Below are 19,803 nucleotides of genomic sequence, written 5' to 3'. Positions count from 1 at the left end.
ACACACACACACACACACACACACACACACACACACACACACGTTTTCCCTCTCACACACATACACACACATATAAGTGACATTGAGGGCCCACCCAGAGAGGAAGGAAAGGTCAGAACAAAACTATCACGATGGGTTCATTGAGAAGATGAACTGTGTGGGGGGCTGATATCGTACAGTGACATTGAGGGAGTAGGAGTATGTGTGTGTGTAGTTGTCGTCGGTTGTGAAACTGAGGTTGTGTTCCTAGGCAGTCCCAGGGCTTCTTACGGAGGGCAGCAGGAAGAGCCAGCGATAGCAGGCCATCATCCATCACCGGGATGAACAAGAAGCTGTTTATAAACACACAATGCTGGGAATGTCTTAATGAGCCTGCTCTCTCTCACTGCAGGGCCAGGGCCCACACCATCACATCCACTTTCCCCTCCGTTCTTCATTATGGTGCTCCACATACTTCATATACATCCCTCTATGCTCTCTAGTTTCACACAATGCAATTCATTGAGGGAGGTATCAATTACAACTTCAGATATCACCTCATGACGTAGGCCAAAGCAAGGTGTGCACACTCTCAGGAAAGATTTGTCAGTGTGATGATTTGACTTGAGCAATATTCTTTTGCCCACCGTGGCCTATGTATCACTGCATAGTAATAGGTGCGTATATTTCTTTGCAGGCATTTTTTCATTTTAATAAATGACTGATCATGTTTGGGGAAAGAATCGCTTACATTACATTTCACAGTCAATAACCTTGTACACTATACAGACATCCTACTTACTGTATTTATCTCTGCTAATCTACTCTGAGAACCCCTCTTCTTGAAAGAAATCCATGGTATTTAATACCCTAATCTACCTCATACGATGTTTCTGATATTGTTTCCTGTCTTTTGTTTGAGAGGGAAATCTCCTCTTTGTACTTGTGAGTGTATGTATGCGCAAGTGTGTGTAGCGTGTGTGTGTGTGTGTGTGTACATGTTTGGCAAGTGTAGGGTGTCAGAGGCTGGACTGCAGTCAACATTACAAATGTAAGGGGAGGACAAATCAAGAGGCTATCAGAAGAGTCAACACACGAGAAAGAAGACCACCGCTGGTGAGTTCATATCACTATTTTTAATACATTTTACTGGATGTAATAGTACTGGAGTAATAGCCTTATTTTAATATGAACCTTTATTCAAACTCTGCTATGGACTGGGTATTTGGAAATCTTAGTTTGACCATTATTGTCCCCAAAGCCACTAGAATGCGTCCTCTTGTTAATGTGAAGAAGCTCAGCAGTGTCCTACTTCTCTTGAGAAACTTGCTACCTGACAGATGAAGTGCTAAGGAGCCATAATGCATCTTACTGCCTTACAGAGAGATTTAGAAGTTTTAACAGTGTGCTTTGGAAGGGTAATCAACTAAGTCTACTGTTTTTAAAATGTAGTTTTATGCTTATTTTTACACATTAGTGATGCATGCAAGAAGTAACTGACATTGGACAGGTTAGAGAGGTTTGGTGGTTACACTTGGACTTTAAAAAATATCTTTGCCACCGTGTCAAGCCAGTGTTTTAACATGATTCGGTGTCCTTTCCGTCCTGACAACAGTAGCCTAACACATTTATCAAGGTTTTTAAGACCTGCTGTTACAAACAAGTAATGGATAACGAAAAAAATAGTTGGTAAACTTGCATCTACAGTATGTATGTAGGGGGGAAACCAAAATCTTGATTCTGTGGAATCCATTTGAGAGAGAAGCATTTTCTGAAACCTGCAGTTGTGTTAGCTCAAGTTTTCTAAAGCGACAACAGTGCCCTACATTTAGGTAAACTGTAATCAAAGATTTTAATTGTGAATATTATGTTAGTAATTATGTTAGTAATACACACACGCACACACACGCGCACACACACGCACACACACGAACGCACGCACACGCACACGCGCACACACACACACACACACGCACACACGCACACGCACGCACGCACACGAACACGCACACACGCACACACACACACACACACACACACACACACACACACACACACACACACACACACACTGACCCCTCAAATGTAGCAATGGACTTTACCCACAAATCCATCTACTGGCCCTCCCTGCAAGGCCACTCTAATCTAACGTAAGTTTCCTGTAAACACAGTAAATACTGTGCTATCTGAATCAGGCTACCAGCAAACAGTGTGCAGTGATAAATAAAGAAGCAGGGGGACTTGCTGAAAGAAAGAGAAATAGATTAATTGTGTGCTTACTGCCTTCAGTCCACATTTTTTGTGAATCAAGGGTAAATATTTTAAGCCCACCCTTACCCTACCCTCCTCCTTCTTCTCCTCCTTCACCTCCGCATCCTCCTCCTCCTCCAAAAAGCTTCCCTTGGGGATGTGCAACATGCTCAGGCTCTTGTCCAACAAAGTGACAACTAGGCCAGACTAGGAGATCCATGTCCACATGTATACACTCCAATAAATTGTCCCCATCACTAAATATGATGGGAAAAAGGAATGAATGTGCATGCAGTCGTTCCCTCCGTTATCCTGCAGTGTGAGGGATATCAAGGGCTTGTTTTGCCGGATATGTGAGGACATGACTAATGTAACAATACAAATGACAGAGGAACATAACAACAGAAGTCTTTCCTGGGATTTGTTCATTTACTTTTACAATGACCAAGAGGGATCAGATAAATGTAATAATGACATAGTGTATTTGGGATTTCTCTACATTGGGGACCTTAGTCAGTTGTTCCTAGGTATCAGATGAAGTGTTATTAGATGGATCCGAAGTTGTCACAATGTTAATGTGATGTTGCTTTATTGGGAGCTATGGAGAGAAATTGTGAGTTACTGTAACAGAGACGGTCTGTTTTTCTGCGCATCATCAAAGCTTTTATACATAAATGTTTTTGAATCAACCAGAATCCACCAATAGTCAGGTTTGCACCCATTTCTCCAAACTCTACAGTATGGACCTGTTTAGAGCCTCCTCCTCTGTTGATTGCTCGTTCACCTCGTCCTCTCAATATCTTTCACTTTACAGGAGACCTGTAGTTTCCCACCAAGGATTTAAATTCCTCCAGTGTCATGTTTGATGCACAGCACAGTGTGGCATGTTCATCAAAATCCAAAATGATTTAGACCACTTCCCAACCTGGAGTTGCCACCTCTTACCAGACAGCCCTCATTGAAGGTTCAGTTCATTGGGAATTATTATGAGTTTGGCACAGTTACAGAACACTGGAAACCATTAGTGAAGAACAGAGGACTGCATGCCTGAGCATGAGTTAGTGAAACATACAGGTGTCGGATCTTAATTTGACCCATTTTGTCGCAGGAGTAAAATAGTCCTGCAGCAGGAAGAGCAGCAGGGTTTGATGATAAAAAGTGATCATTTCTAAAACAAAATAATTTTTGATAGGCTACAGTAAACTATAGTCCAGGATACACTTGTACTTCATAGTGGAGACTAATATCAATCTTGTGTTATTACGCTACACTGAACAAAAATATAAACGCAACTTACAACAATTTAAAATATTTTTACTGAGTTACAGTTCATATAAGGAAAATGGTCCATTTAAATAAATAAATTAGGCCCTAATCTATAGATTTACTGGGAATACAGGTATGCATATGTTGGTTATAGATACAGTTGAAGTCGGAAGTTTACATACACCTTAGCCAAATATATTTAAACTCAGTTTTTCACAATTCCTGACATTTAATCCTAGTAAAAAGTCCCTGTCTTAGGTCAGTTAGGATCACCACTTTTTTAAAGAATGTGAAATATCAGAATAATAGTAGAGAGAATGATTTATTTCTGCTTTAATTTTTAATCACATTCCCAGTGGGTCAGAAGTTTACATACACTCAATTAGTATTGGGTAGCATTGCCTTAAAATTGTTGAACTTGGGTCAAACATTTCGGGTAGCCTTCCACAACCTTCCCACAATAAGTTAGGTGAATTTTGGCCCATCCTCCTGACAGAGCTGGTGTAACTGAGTCAGGTTTGTAGGCCTCCTTGCTCGCACATGCTTTTTAAGTTCTGCCCACAAATTTTCTATAGGATTGAGGTCAGGGCTTTGTGATGGCCGCTCCAATACCTTGACTTTGTTGTCCTTAAGCCATTTTGCCACAACTTTGGAAGTATGCTTGGGGTCATTGTCCATTTGGAAGACCCATTTGCGACCAAGCTTTAACTTCCTGACTGATGTCTTGAGATGTTGCTTCAATACATCCACATAATTTTCTTCCCTCATGATGCCATCTATTTTGTGAATTGCACCGGTCCCTCCTGCAGCAAAGCACCCCCACAACATGATGCTGCCACCCCCGTGCTTCATGGTTGGGATGATGTTCTTTGGCTTGCAAGCCTCCCCCTTTTTCCTCCAAACATAACAATGGTCATTATGGCCAAACAGTTCTATTTTTGTTTCGTCAGACCAGAGGACACTTCTCCAAAAAGTATGATCTTTGTCCCCATGTGCAGTTGCAAACCGTAGTCTGGCTTTTTTATGCCTTTCAGGTTATGTCGATATAGGACTCGTTTTACTGTGGATAAAAATACTTTTGTACCGGTTTCCTCCAGCATCTTCACATGGTCCTTTGTTGTTGTTCTGGGATTGATTTGCACTTTTCGCACCAAAGTACGTTCATCTCTTGGAGACAGAACGCATCTCCTTCCTTAGCGGCATGTGGCTGCGTGGTCCCATGGTGTTTATACTTGCGTACTATTGTTTGTACAGATGAACGTGGTACCTTCAGGCATTTGGAAATTGCTACCAAGGATGAACCAGACTTGTGGAGGTCTACAGTTTTTTTCTGAAGACTTGGCTGATTTCTTTTAATTTTCCCATGATGTCAAGCAAAGAGGCACTGAGTTTGAAGGTAGGCCTTGAAATACATCCACAGGTACACTTCCAATTGACTCAAATTATGTCAATTAGCCTATCAGAAGCTTCTAAAGCCATGTCATAATTTTCTGGAATTTTCCAAGCTGTTTAAAGGCACTGTCAACTTAGTGTATGTAAACTTCTGACTCACTGGAACTGTGATACAGGAAATTATAAGTGAAATAATCTGTCTGTAAACAATTGTTGGAAAAATGACTTGTCTCATGCATGAAGTAGATGTCCTAACTGACTTGCCAAAACTATAGTTTGTTAACAAGAAATTTGTGGAGTGGTTGAAAAAATAGTTTTAATGACTCCAACATAAGTGTATGTAAACTTCCGACTTCAACTGTACCTTACAAAACAAGTAGGGGCGTGGATTAGAAAACCAGTCAGTATCTGGTGTGGCCATTTCCCTCATGCAGCGCGACACATCTCCTTGCTGGATATTTGGGTAAACTGGAACACGCTGTCGTACAAGGTGATCCAAAGCATCCCAAACATGCTCAGTGGTGACAATATCTGCTGAGTATGCAGCAGATATCAGCTTCCAGGGATTGTGTACAGATGCTTGCGACATGGGGCCGTGCATTATCATGCTGAAACATGAGTTGATGGCGGCAGATGAATGGCATGACAATGGGCCTCAGGATCTCGTCACGGTATCTGTGTATATTCAAATTGCCATAGATAAATTGCAATTGTGTTCGTTGTCTGTAGCTTATGCCTGCCCATACCATAACCCCACTGCCACCATGGGGCACTCTGTTCACAACGTTGACATCAGCAAACCACTCGCCCACACTACGCCATCTGCCTGGTACAGTTTTGACCAGGATTCATCCGTGAAAAGCACACTTCTCCTGCGTGGCAGTGGCCATCGAAGGTGAGCATTTGCCGACTGAAGTCGGTTACGAGGCCGAACTGCAGTCAGGTCAAACCCTGGTGAGGACGTAGAGTATGCAGATGAGCTTCGCTGAGATGGCGGTTTGACGGTTTGTGCAGAAATTCTTCTGGCTGGTCTCAGACTCTCCCGCAGGATGTGGAGGTCCAGGGCTGGCGTGGTTACATGTGGTCTGCGGATGTGAAATTAACATTAAATTCTCTGGCAACCTCTCTGGTGGACATTCTTGCAGTCAACATACCAATTCCACTCTCCTCAAAACTTGAGACATCTGTGGCATTGTGTTGTGTGACAAAACTGTACATTTTAGAGTGGTCTTTTATTGTCCCCAGCACAAGGTGCACCTGTGTAATGATCATGCTGTTTAATCAGATCCTTAATATGCCATACAAGTCAGGTGGATGGATTGTCCTGGCAAAGGAGAAATGCTCACTATATATATAAACAAATTTGTGCACAACATTTGAGAGAAATAAGCTTTTGTGTGTATGGAACATTTCAGGGATTTTTTATTTCAGCTCATGAAATATGGGACCAACACTTTACATGTTCGTAAAAAATTTTGTTCAGTATATGTAAAACAATGATTATTGATATGTAGGGCTGCATTTCAGATACATTTTTGTACTTTTGAATGTCTCAGTAGTACCTACAGTAGTAGGACGTTTATTCTGTCTGGTGCTTTAGCGTTTGAGTTAGCGAAAGAGAAAGAAAACTGCGGGATTTCAATTAATTTATGTAAATCTCAAGGCTCATTTGAATGTCCTGCAAAATTTGCAGCGAGAACAGAGTGATCAAATTAAGATACTATATCTGTAACTAATTAGTCACCGAACTATTATTACTTTTATCACTTCATGTTATGCGTGTGTGTATATACAGTATGCATCCTACGTATGGTGTACCTTCTCATTTGCACTGCTTGCTCAGCACAGATGCTCAACACGTGGGATAGATAAAGTCTAATTAAATTAAATGCTGCTTGTTGCTCGGCTTGGTTCACGCACAGGTCAGTGTAATGAGACAGTTGAGGAATGCGGTGAGGGTGGGAAGGACACCATAAGTTCTCTAGAATCAAGCTGCATGTCAAACCCAATCAGGGAGAGGTAAGGGCAAATCTAGGGTCTCTCTCTCATCAGGGCTCAACTCGACCCAGTCAACTCTGGAGGGGCATCCAAGCCCCAAACTCTAAATCTGCCCGGCGTCAAATATTAACTGCAATACAAACAAAGCAGTGGCATAAATGCCCTGGGGGCTCCAAAGCTTCATTAAATAGTACCCGCAAACACCAGTCTCAATGTCAACAGTGAAGAGGCAACTCCGGGATGCTGGCCTTCTAGGCAGAGTTCCTCTGTCCAGTGTCTGTGTTCTTTTTCCCATCTTAATCTTTTATTTTTATTGGCCAGTCTGAGATATGGCTTTTTATTTGCAACTTTGCCTAGAAGACCAGCATCCCGGAGTCACCTCGTTGAAGTTGAGACTGGTGTTTTTTGAGGGTACTATTTAATGAAGCTGCCAGTTGAGGACTTGTGAGGCATCTGTTTGTCAAACTAGACACTCTAATGTACTTGTCCTCTTGCTCAGTTGTGTACCGGGGCCTCCCACTCCTCTTTCTATTCTGGTTAGCACCAGTTTGCACTGTACTGCATGGAATAGCCTTCATTTCCCAGAACAAGAATATACTGATTTCTTTGTTTCTTTGATTTCTTTGTTTCTTTGATTTCTTTGTTTCCTAGGCCATTTTGAGCCTGTAATCGAACCCACAAATGCTGATGCTCCAGATATTCAACTAGTCTAAAGAAGGTCAGTGTGCTAACATATTGCAAAAGGACTTTCTAATGAATAGTTAGCCTTTTAAAATGATAAACTTGGATTAGCTAACACAACGTGCCATTGGAACACAGGAATGATGGTTGCTGATAATGGGCCTCTGTACGCCTATGTAGATGTTCCATAAAAAATCTGCCGTTTCCAGCTACAATAGTCATTTACAACATTAACAATGTCTGCACTGTATTTCTGATCAATTTGATGTTATTTTAATGGACATAAAATGTGCTTTTCTTTCAAAAACAAGGACATTTCTAAGTGGCTCCAAACTTTTGAACAGTAGTGTATACACACACATGCTCACACATACAGTAATACACATACACTCTTACAAACAAACATGCATAAGCCCGCGTGTACACACCCACACACACACTACCCACCCAGGGAGAGTAACTACAACATAGTAATAGTATACTGTGTAGTGTAGATGGGGAAGAGTATTAAAGTTATCAGGATGTTTATGGAAAATAGAAGAAATACAAAATATAGAAGAGACAAATATAGAAGAGAAGAGACAAAATAGCAGTTACCAGCTACAGCTAAATCATTGATCCAACTCTGTGATCTCCTCTCCCATGACACACAAACACTCAGGTGGTGATTATTGGATCCCTGTTGCTCCATGCTGGGGTGGGATCCATCCACCCAGGCCAAACCTAAGCTCCCCACCAGGGACAGGCCCCCATCTGACAGGACCTCTCTCTTCCCACTGAACATTCAGCCAGGGCAGCTGTTTGGACATGAGTCCCATCTCTCTCTTCTTCTCACACTCTCATCGCTGTCCCTTGTCTCCCTGTGATGCCTCTCAGAGGAGCAGAGATCCATCACACTGTCACAGACTTCAGCTGCACGCCTCCACAGTGGACAACAGTAACCTTTAGTTTTGCATCATAGAGGGTAGCTTAAAATAGGCAATGATATCACAGCTAGGAGACTGAGGAGACCTGTCGTCAGCGTGGATATAAAATAATGTTTGGAGAGTTGCAGATTCCTCAGATGTGTGGTTCCCTGTGTGTGTGTGTCAATAGATTAAGCGGGTGTTCCTAAGGACTGACTGTGGATCAGCTGTCCAGATGAGAGAGTGGAGTGAGTCGGAGATGACCATGTCTGCCGGTGGTTACCTCTCTGCCTTTGATGGATACGGCATCTCTGAGCCTCTGCAGTACTACGGTGAGCGATTCTTTTGATCTGGGCTGTCTGCAATTATATTAAAATAATCTAGTCAGATTTTGTAGGGGTTATAAATTGTCTGCAATACTATGGTATGTTGATCCAAACACAATTTATCTTGATACATACCCTGCAATTGTATGGTGATGACCTAATTGAATCAAAATGTCATGATTAGACATTTATATTCCACATGTTTATGCTTGCTATGTTCTGCTTTAGTTTGTGTGTTGCTTTTTTGTTCAAATGTTTAGTGCCATATGGCCTGCAGATTAGAAAGGGAGACTTGTAGGGATACATAATGTGGGTCTAACCTTATACATTTAGAAATAAATAACTGTCTTTATTTGTATTTTTTCCAATACACAGGATGTTAGCTAACAAAAAAATGTCATTGGAAAGAGGGGCTATTTATAATGGTTGCAGTGGAGAGTTATGGCCTAATCCGAACTATGGGGCTTCTTTCTTCACATTGTTGTCTTCTCCTCTCCTAGCTGGATGGATGGATATGACAAGCTGCATGATGGGGGGTAGTGTTAGTGTGCGTGGGAAGGAGGGAGGCCCGGGTGTTTACACAGTGCTGAAACGGTTTACAAACAGAGCTCACCACAGCGTTGTCACACAAGCACAAGCTCAGTATTGGCCTCCATTCTCACCAGGACAGGAAACATCTGGGAGACACAGAGGAGAGACGGAATGAGTTAGGAAAGTGGGGAGAGAGAGAGAGAGAGAGAGAGGAATGGACGGATGGGAGGAAGGCTAGAGAGTCAAGGTTCTAGTAGAGGGGTGAGGAAGGTTGTGGTTGTGGTTGTGGTTGAGGATGGGGTGAGTTTTGGCATTCAGAAATTAGGGGTCAGAGGTTGGACTCTAGAAGTCACTGTGGTATTCAGTCCATGTCAGGGCATCAGAGTTGTGGACAAATATCCATGCTTATATGGTAAGAAGACACTCGAAGTGCGCCTGAGTACAATGTAATGTGTACAACCCCTAGTATTGATGCATTTTGAGAAAGAATGGAACTTCTAGTCATTGTTGGTCATAATCATTCAATTTGTTGTGTTTAAAAGAAGAAACCTCTCACTATTTCAGTTATTTTCTGAACTAATAAAACGCCAAGAGACTCAGGTTATGGAAGAGGATCTTCCTGATCAGAGTGACTGATTTAGGGCTGATCTGTGACCAGCTCTTCTCCTTATAATGCAGATGTGCTTCAGAAGAGCTGCCAGGGGTGACACATGTTCCCTCTGTGGAAGTGGGGCTTGAAGTTACAAAATGTTCACAGCTCCACCGGCCACCCCGATACGCTCACAAAACATTCAGTCAAACACCAATCTACATGGCCATAAAACACTGAATAAAACTCTATAAAAATATCAAATTCATAAACAACACTGTAACCTCTCAGCTGCATCCTGTTTCCACAGTCCAAACTGGTTCACAAGGTCTTGCTCTGATGTTTTTTTATTACGCCCCACAGGACAAATAAAAGACACGTAAGATTGTGGACAAGGAACACATTCTTGTGATTCACTTTGACTTAAAAACAGGTTTGACAGTAATAATGGCTCTGGTAGAAAAATGAATTTATTCAGTAATATGTGCCGGTGGACCCTCTAGGATAGCCACTAGACGTTCCCAAATCCACTCCTGTGGTGCACGTAAACTTAACCGGAGTGACCAGGACAAAAACACTTCATTAATTTTGTGTTGTTATCCCATCACACAGATGTGCTAGGGGACCCTTTGGGCTACTCTTTCCAGGAGCCAGACCTACAGGGCCTAGCCTTCAGCCAACAGCAGTACAGCCCCGTCAACCTGCAATTCTCTGTCTACGAACCACCGTCCTCCCAGCCGTGCCACCCACCCTACACCCACCCCTACAGCCCCCACTGCCTGGAGGCTCCCTGTGAGCCCAGCCCAGAGCCCCAGTGTGGAGGCCTGGGGAAGGTGGGTGGTGGAGGTCTGCCCCTGGTCAAGAGGACCAGGCTGGGCCCTGGAGGGCGGGTGAGGGGCCTGGATGAGCTTTGTGTGGTGTGTGGAGACAAAGCCTCTGGCTACCATTACAATGCCCTCACCTGTGAAGGCTGCAAAGGTAGGGGAGGCAGTGTTTTAATCAATGTTTACAACAATATTTGGGAGGGTCAATCTGATTTTTTTGTCACAGAGCCTGCTACTTCTGATTCTGTCTGAATATGTGTTTATAATTTGAATGGGAAACGTTATCTGGATTAACTTTATCTGGACCCCAACGAGAGGTGGTTGCTACTCAAACCCATGTCATAATCTGTCATTACTGTACTCCTGTGCTTCAGGTTTTTTCCGAAGGAGTGTGACAAAGAAAGCAGTGTACCGGTGTAAAAGTGGCGGAGGCTGTGAGATGGACATGTACATGCGGAGGAAGTGCCAGGACTGCCGCCTGCGCAAATGTCGTGCTGTGGGCATGCTAGATGAATGTGAGTGAATACTATAACAAAATGCCTGTAGGTATCAGAACTCAGGATAAGACCCAGATGCAGACAGTTTGAATCACAGATGTTTATTAACAAAACAGGGGGCAGGCGGACGACAGGTCAAGTGCAGGCAGAGGTCGGTAATCCAGGGCAGAGTCAGTAAGGTACAGAGCGGCGGTCAGGGCAGGCAGGGTCAGGGCAGGCAGGGTCAGGGCAGGCGGGGTCAGGGCAGGCGGGGTCAGGGCAGGCGGGGTCAGGGCAGGCAGAGTGGTCAAAAGAGAAACAGGAGTATGGGAAAACACGCTGGTAGGCTTGACGAGGCAAGACGAACTGGCAACAGGCAAACAGAAAACACAGGCATAAATGCACAGGGGATAATGGGGAAAATGGGCAACACCTGGAGGGGGGTGGAGACAAGCACAAGACAGGTGAAACAGATCAAGGTGTGACAGTAGTGATATTTGAACTATTTTGAACTGAATGTGATGTGAAATAACGACAAAGTCCGATAGCAATAAGATCAAGAATCGTGACCAGTGACCATATATCCAATTTAAAGTCAGGCAGACCTAAACATATTTCATTGCTAAGACCAACCAAAATACCTTGGACATGGATCCCTTGCAAAAATGTTCTATATCTCAATACATGTCCCCCAGTTAAATAAAGGACAAATAAATGAAAGATAATTGCCTATGTGAGTCTGACAGAGGCAGCTGTGTTGCCAGGTCTGCTGACGGAGGTGCAGTGCCAGTCAAAGAGGCTGAGGAAGGGAGCCAAGCACAGAGGCGGAGGGCCTGAGGATGAGGAGAACATGGAGAGCAGGAGCGTCAGCTCCACTAACAGGCTGCTTGGACATGTACATCCCTTTCTTCTCTCCTCCATTCAAACTTTCTCATCTAGTTTTCGAACCTTAAGTGTTTTGGTTAACTTTCTTGAATATTATGAATGGGGAAGACATTGTAGCTTGTTGTTTTTGAAAGATACCCCAAGATCATATTATTTGTCCAAAGCAAATATCCAAGTGTCTAAATAGTTACAGACCTTTGGATGATCATCTTGTAGAATGGATTGCACCACTGGAGTACCCGGGTCTCTTCCTCAGACCCCAAGTTAACTTACTTTGGTTCATAAGTGGCCCTCTCCCATATGACTTTCTTGGACTTCCAGTTTAAGTTCTTGGACCAATCAGATAATTTCATAGGCCAATGCATATGTCTTTGGAATGCTCCATCACTAGCCTGAAACACTTGTGAATGATTTCTTATGGGGGCGTCCTGTAGTACGAACCCTGCTTATACTCCAAGTCTGTTTCAGAATGATAATTTCACTCAGCAATCAACTGATCTGTTGGTGATGCATTTCCTTCCTTGACAGGTGGTGTCTGCAAATCTGTCAAGAGAACAGAATCATGTGCTGGACAGGATAGTGGAGGCCCTTCGGCAGTACAGGGCGCAGTACACTGTACACTGTAGGGTGGGTTGCTGATTAGAATAGTAATTCTGTTGTCCGTGGATTGAGATTTGAAAGATGTGTTGTCATTTTCCTTCCCATCTCATTGAGAGCTTATTCAGGCAGTTTTTTCTGCAGGTGTTTGAGTGGACTTGTACAGAGGATGGTGGAGACAGACTAATGGACGTGGCCTCCCCTCCCTCTCAGAGGCTGCTGCAGTTTGCCAAGAGTGTACCTGGTGAGTTGGGCCTCATCTCGTACATCAGCTTCCTCTCCTTTCTTGTTTCTGCACTGATATGAAAGAACGAAACAGGTCAAATGGAAAGCAAATATCTGGTAAGCATACATCATTTTGCTTTCAGCTACCATATGTTTTCAGATTTAAAAAAAGTATTTCTCTCTCTGTGGCCCCTTCTGCTTCTGGATGACCTCCTGCAGTATTAACTAATCTAGCGTCTGGTGTCCATGTAGGCTTTGAGCTCCTGAACTGCTCGGACCAGAGCACCCTCCTCTCTAGTTCCTCTGTGGAAGTCATGTTTCTGCTCTCAGCGCAGCAGTTCACCCAAAACCCAGCAGCCTGTAGTCCAGGTACTGACACCACTACATCACCATGAGGATTGTGGGTGTCAGAGTAATTTGGCCTGGCTCCATTTCAGCATACCGAAGAGGTAGATGATAGGGATGAAAATGGAACCGAGACGATTATGACATAGAGCTAATCGCCCCCCCCCCCCTTATTTTACAAGCACTACAGCCTTTCAACATCTCAACTCATCATTGTCTGAAAATGAAGGAAAACATTCATAGTGGGACTGGCCCTGTAAACTCAGGTAAGGCACACTGTCCTTATTAGATACAGTATATCCACCACCATAGTATCCCATCTTACGAGCTTTATTTGCAATACTATTTGAAGAGAGGTTCAACGGATAAGGTCATTTTTTTTATGTTTTAGCTTATTTTCCACTACAGGCAAAAAAAATATGCTAGCCCGGAGAATCTGGACATTGCTAAATAACCAGCTAAACAACTTATTAAAAACTGTTTGGATGAAACCAAAACACGTAAGTCGAAAATATGCTAAAACTTCAAAATAGTGAACTAAAACCTTGAAGTGAAGTGTTCCAATGGGGCAAAAAAGGAAATGATGTGTTTTTACTCTATGCTTCAATTGTGTGTCTGTGTGCAGGAATCAATGAGGACCTGCTCGGGCCGGTGATGAACTTCTTCCACAGCATGGCAGCATTGGGGGTGACCGAGGCTGAATATGCCCTGCTCACTGCTACAGTACTGCTATGCTCAGGTGATTGGCTCTCTATTCCTGACACATGACTGTATGAAAAGCTAAATGTATTTATTAATACCTTTTTAATACACATAACACAGTACGTTTTTATGAATAAAGACACACTTTTTATTGACTTATCATTTTCCTCCAAGAGTGTCTGAATATCTCCTCTAGCTTGCCCAGATAGTGATGACAAACTCATATATGTCGTTCTGTCATCTACTGTATCTGTTAGCAGACGAAGCGTCGCTGCGGGCGGTTACGTGTGTGGAAAGCTTACAGGAGCTGATCCTGGAGCTGCTGTCCAGGGTGTGCGGAGCCTGGTGTGGAGCCCAGGGCCCTCAGGGAGCCCAGCGCTTCGCGCGCCTGTTGGGGAGACTGACGGAGCTGCGCACGCTACAACACAACCATCTCACCCTGCTCCGACAGCAGCCCTGAGACAGACACTAGGCACGGAGAGACAGGGATACAAATAGTTTAAATAAGGACTTAGTTTAATAGTTTAAATAAAGACTTAATTTTGTATGTTTTCTCGAATTTGTACCCAAAAAATGTAAGTAACACAATTGGCCATTTATGATTATGCGGTTTATCATGAAAATACCATTCTTTTGAGTGACTGGTTTTACTGTAAAGTTTAAAGTCAATGACCAGTATTAAACCAATATGAGTTTTGTTATATGGAGTATACAGATATATTAAAAAATAATTGTATCATTCCTTGGCAGTCATCGTGATTGTGTCAACTCGTTTCCAGGATGAAAATGAATCAACCACCTGGCCATAACACCGCTCTGGTGGATCTGTTATACCTTGTTCTCTTGGAGTTTAAAGGGATAGTTACCAACAAATATGAATATGAATGATTTTACACTTACCTAGGATGTTGTCGGTCGACAGTAGTAGCTTGGCAGTTTAGTGCAAAACAGTTTATTGATATCAATTGTGTCTAACCCCAATACACCTTACAGATACCTCAGTCGTCCAACTTCTATTGCAACCACATCACTCCCACTCTGTGATAAAGGGAATTATTTCTCATGGTTGTTGAATTTATTTTCTTCAGACTGCTTTAATAAGTGCTCCACAAAGCAGGGAGAATTCCTATTTGCTACTTTCAAAAACGAAATCACATATAAAACATTATATGTGGAAATGTAAGTAAAATGTAAAAGTAAAGATATATTCAATGTTCTGTTCTGATATGTAACTGTGCCACTGTAAAAGCTGTGACTAGTTATCACTGTTGATGGCAGTAAAGCATAGTTGGGTAGAAACACATAAATCATACAGTCAAATATTGTTTGACAGATTCTAAAGTACATCAAAAAGTAATTATTTACTTTCATTTTGTGTTATGTAATCTATGCAAACTAAAATACAAAAATAAAGAGAATACACATGGATTAATAAAATAATCATTTAAATAAATGACTTTAATCACTACGCACAACTTAATATTTTCAATACTCAGTTTAGTTGTTCCCTTTGTTCATGGAAGTGTCCAAATGAAAAACTTAATTCAAGACATATCTACATGAAGAGAAGAACCAAAACTATTAGTAGTGCTTTTGGGGACTTTTGTTTTTTATAGCATATCTACTATTTTCTTACCATTTTGTGTTTTGAAGTTGTTGTATATGTTTTAAATTGATTTGTATAGTTATATTTATTATTTTCTTTTTCAAGACATACACAACACATGTCAACACAGAAAAAGAAAAAAGGTGACGTGACCAGAAGGAGTATATAAAAACAGAAAAACAATGAGACAAATACAGCAGTTAAGCAAACAAACAATACATACAAACATACATGAAAGATAAAGCTAATTAATGAAGCATCATTAACTGGAATATAATAATTGCAGTAGTAATTGTAGTAGTAATAACAACAGTAATAATCTGAACAATTATATTGTTAAAAAGCAGAAGGAATTAACCCCATTTCACTTTTGGTTGAGTCTTCATATTTTCAATCAAAAGGGCAAGAATCAATTCCAGTTCATTCTTGTCTCTACTACACCAATCACTCCTCTATTGCGTGCCTAGATATACATTTAAAAAGTGTCAATCAGAGTCTGATGGGGTTAGCATCGTTAGATTGTGGAGCTTTTTGAGAGGATATGTGAGTGTTTTGAAGCGGAGAGTGCAGGCTAAAAGCAGTGGCTGTTGAGGAAAGGTTGGGCAACAATCTATAAAACCATTGGTCTATACAATGTAATCATTTATTTTTCCATGTCCAGTTTTCCTCTTCATTTCCTCTTTGTTGGGTTACATCCATGTCCATAAAGATCATTGGTGTTTCCTCTCCCTACTTGTCAACCATGTGCCCAGATTGTAGTTATAAACAGGTCTCCAAGCTGTGCAATGGGCTGGCGGGGCGGCAGAGAGAAGCAGTTGGTAGCCTTGCATCTTTTGGGTTCAGATGATCTCCATTCTCAGCGTCAGCAGCAGCAGTGGCGTTGTTGTTGCAGTTGAGTGTAACGGGGAGGCTCTGCTGGCGGCAGGGGGCGGGACGGGAGGTGGAGCGGCAGCGAGGGGGAGGCTGAGGGGCCTGGGCAGGGGGAGGAGCTTGACGAATAGCCAGGCGAATGTTGTTGCCGTCTGAGCGCTCTGATTCTTCGGTTTCAATGTCTGTCTCGTCAATCAAGGGGATGTTGTGGACCAAGTCACTGATGAGAAATTCCGGGTGTGCCATGAAGTCGTGGATGGAGTTCTTGGATTCCGGCTTCTCAATGCCATCATAAAGTGGGCTATGGAATGCTTTCACCACTCGGATCTATGTTGAGTTTTGTATAATAATGGTCAAACATGGGGAGAAATGCAGAAAGGAAAAGGGAATAGATGGGACAAACAATTGGAGAGAGATGTAGCATTTAAGCATTTAAAAGTGTCACAGTGGCAGAATTATTTGGCTGAACTCACCTGAAAGAGTTATGAAAAAATAAAATGTTGAATCTTCTGAAAATTCAACTAAATGTTAGTTAAATTCTAAATAGAAGGTGTTATCGTACAGTAGTAGGCTTGCCTGGGCGTGGGGAGGTGTACCTCTTTCTGTCCAATATGGTCATTCCTAGATATTATATTTGTCCATTTAAGGGACACCTTTTGCTCAAGAACTTGCCCAAAGGCAAATGTTCTGTACAGCCTCTTTAAAGGCAATAAATTACCTATGAGTTTGAAATGCCTCACTGACCTGATAAAACCTACTGTATGTGTACAATATGTACATGTCCACTTTGGATTACTCTGTAACTTTAAAGTAAATGAGGGAAAGTAAAACAAATGAAAACTGAAATAATGACTTAAATAAAAGTTAGTGTTGTCAGTTCAATATAAGATATTTAAAATGAATCAAATATCAATTGATGGATGCACAACATTGTCTGAAACACACACACACACACACACACACACACACACACACACACACACACACACACACACACACACACACACACACACACACACACACACACACACACACACACACACACACACACACACACACACACACACACACACACACACACACACACACACACACACACACACACACACATTTTTGTACTGAACTCTGAACTTACATACGGGACAAGTGAAACAAGCAGAACACAGAGCATGGGATTCAGATTAGCTCAAAAACCAAACAACAAATGACATGCCAAGACTGATCATGTGAGAGCCTCATTTACTGCCATGCTGTAAAAGAAACACATTCGAGGTGGTCATGAATGAGCTTGTCTTGGTGCAAACGAAAATGGGTGTAGTTGGATGACATATTGTTTGGGTGATGCAACGTCCAATGAGCCATATTGCAGCTACCAGTTAAGCTAAGTGAACATCACACACAATACAGACCATTCACAGTAATCACAGGCTTCTGTAGACTTGATGAGTAATGTTGTTATATCATTGTAAAAGTTGTTATAATTTACTCTTGTGAATTTGGGGGTGGCTGTAAAAAAGCCCTTCCTTAACAGTGTATGTGAATAATTAGTTAAACTTCCAAAAACGTATTATTGTAAGTGAATTGTATATTTCTATTGAACATCTTGAACGTGTACTTTTAAGTTATCTAGGGTATATCTAAACTCAGATGTTTTAGATACAGTACAAACAAATTTAAGGACACAAATACAGTCCTCCAACTCAGTACAAAAATGGCAATATTGTAGACAATGGATGTATTACATAAGGCACAATAGTCACCACACTGGAATTGCCAGTGCTGTACAACAAACCATTACCTTCAATGTCAGAACAATTGTTTTAAAAACTGATCCTCAACATCACATTATACAGTGCCTTCGGAAAGTATTCAGACCTCTTGATTTTTTCAAAATAAATAACAATTTTACAGCCTTATTGTAAAATGGATTAAATCGCGCCCCCCCCCCCCCCCCCCATCAATCTACACACATCTGGGGAAGGGTACAAAAAAATGTCTGCAGCATTGTAGGTCCCTAAGAACACAGTTGCCTCCATCATTCTTAAATGGAAGAAGTTTGGAACCACCAAGACTCTTCCTAGAGCTGGCCGCCCGGCCATCCTGAGCAATCAGGGGAGAAGGGCCTTGGTCAGGGAGGTGACCAAGAACCTGATGGTCACTCTGACAGAGCCCTAGAGTTCCTCTGTGGAGAATGGAGAACCTTGCAGAAGGACGTCCATCTCTGCAGCACTCCAACAATCAGGCCTTTATGGTAGAGTGGCCAGATGGTAGCCACTCCTCAGTAAAGGCACATGACAGCCTGTTTGCCAAAAGTTTGCCAAAAGGCACCTAAAGACTCACAAACCATGAAAAACAAGACTCTCTGATCTGATGAAACCAAGATTGAACTCTTTGGCCTGAATGCCAAGCGTCACATCTGGAGGAAACCTGGCACCATCCCTACGGTGAAGCATGGTGGGCATGTTTTTCAGAGGCAGGCACTGGGAGACTAGACAGGACCAAGGGAAAGATGGACTGAGCAATGTGCTGAGAGATCCTTGATGAAAATCTGCTCCAGAGCACTCAGGACCTCAGACTGGGGCAAAGGTTCATCTTCCAATAGAACAATGACCGTAAGCACACAGCCAAGACAACATAGGAGGGGCTTCGGGACAAGTCTCTGAATGTCCTTGAGTGGCCCAGCCAGAGCCCGGACTTGAACCTGATCGAAGATATCTGGAGAGACCTGAAAATAGCTGTGCAGCAACGCTCCCCATCTATCCTGACCGAGTTTAAGAGGATCTGCAGAGAAAAATGAGAGAAACTCCCCAAATGCAGGTGTGCCAAGCTTGTAGCGTCATACCCAAGAAGACTCAATGCTGTAATTTCTGCCAAAAGTGCTTCAACAAAGTACTGAGTAAAGTGTCTGAATACTTACAGTACCAGTCAAAAGTTTGGACACACCTACAAATTTTAATATAATATTGAATACATCAAAACTATGAAATAACACACGTTTTTAATTTTTGATAAATTAGCAAAAATTTCTTAAAACCTGTTTTTGATTTGTCATTATGGGGTATTTTGTATGTAGATTGATGAGGGGGGGAAAACGATTTAATCCATTTTAGAATGAGACTGTGACATAACAAAATGTGGAAAAAGTCAAGGGGTCTGAATACTTTCCGAAGGCATTGTAAGCATGGGAAAATCTACATTTGAAACATTTATGATACACCACCAGTTGTTCTGTGTCCAGCCACCACATACCCATCTCCTTGTACAAAAATAATAAGAAGTGATGGGTTATTCATCAACTCAAAGTCAGCACCCATTCACACAGAACTCAACACAGGTCTTAATAGGCCTTATGGTAA

The 19,803-nt window shown here is 42.2% G+C and overlaps 2 protein-coding genes across 16 annotated transcripts in view; one reads left to right on the top strand and one right to left on the bottom strand.

The window, feature by feature from the left end:
• The first annotated feature begins 964 nt into the window (after nucleotides 1–964).
• LOC109908049 (bile acid receptor) lies at nucleotides 965–16,129 on the top strand. 10 transcript variants are annotated; one of them, XR_004203674.1, is made up of 12 exons: nucleotides 965–1,095; nucleotides 8,662–8,803; nucleotides 10,530–10,895; nucleotides 11,116–11,256; nucleotides 11,982–12,112; nucleotides 12,631–12,729; nucleotides 12,844–12,943; nucleotides 13,177–13,293; nucleotides 13,452–13,535; nucleotides 13,678–13,769; nucleotides 13,895–14,008; nucleotides 14,232–14,713. XR_004203674.1 is itself a non-coding variant. In XM_031794255.1 (11 exons), the coding sequence occupies exons 2-11, from the start codon at nucleotides 8,707–8,709 to the stop codon at nucleotides 14,429–14,431; spliced, it is 1,449 nt and encodes a 482-aa protein (XP_031650115.1). In that variant the 5' UTR covers nucleotides 987–1,095; nucleotides 8,662–8,706; the 3' UTR covers nucleotides 14,432–16,129. The 10 variants fall into 10 exon arrangements, 7 of the variants coding, with proteins under 7 accessions (XP_031650117.1, XP_031650115.1, XP_020362032.1 ...); XR_004203673.1 differs by having other exon boundaries at nucleotides 967–1,095; nucleotides 14,229–14,713; XR_002257617.2 differs by lacking the exon at nucleotides 965–1,095 and adding an exon at nucleotides 7,542–7,603.
• The window catches only part of LOC109908048 (plasma membrane calcium-transporting ATPase 3), a 32,860-nt gene continuing 28,468 nt past the window's right edge, over nucleotides 15,412–19,803 (bottom strand). For all 6 annotated transcript variants that reach the window (XM_031794253.1, XM_031794250.1, XM_020506441.2 and 3 more), the window contains one exon: nucleotides 15,412–16,774. In XM_031794253.1, coding sequence (XP_031650113.1) covers nucleotides 16,749–16,774 — 26 coding nt within the window. In that variant the 3' untranslated portion in view covers nucleotides 15,412–16,748. The remainder of the gene's footprint in view (nucleotides 16,775–19,803) is intronic.

This window comes from Oncorhynchus kisutch, linkage group LG17 (genome assembly GCF_002021735.2).
Source record: "Oncorhynchus kisutch isolate 150728-3 linkage group LG17, Okis_V2, whole genome shotgun sequence".
NCBI lineage: Eukaryota > Metazoa > Chordata > Actinopteri > Salmoniformes > Salmonidae > Oncorhynchus > Oncorhynchus kisutch.
This window is presented reverse-complemented; position numbering and strand designations above follow the sequence as displayed.

Bases quoted from the DNA above. Each gene is read 5' to 3' on its own strand.
- LOC109908049 (XM_020506443.2), top strand. From the start codon at position 8,707: ATGAGAGAGTGGAGTGAGTCGGAGATGACCATGTCTGCCGGTGGTTAC. The intron at 10,896-11,115 runs GTAGGGGAGGCA...CCTGTGCTTCAG, and splicing joins CACCTGTGAAGGCTGCAAAG to GTTTTTTCCGAAGGAGTGTG. The intron at 13,294-13,451 runs GTACTGACACCA...TTATTTTACAAG, and splicing joins CCCAGCAGCCTGTAGTCCAG to CACTACAGCCTTTCAACATC.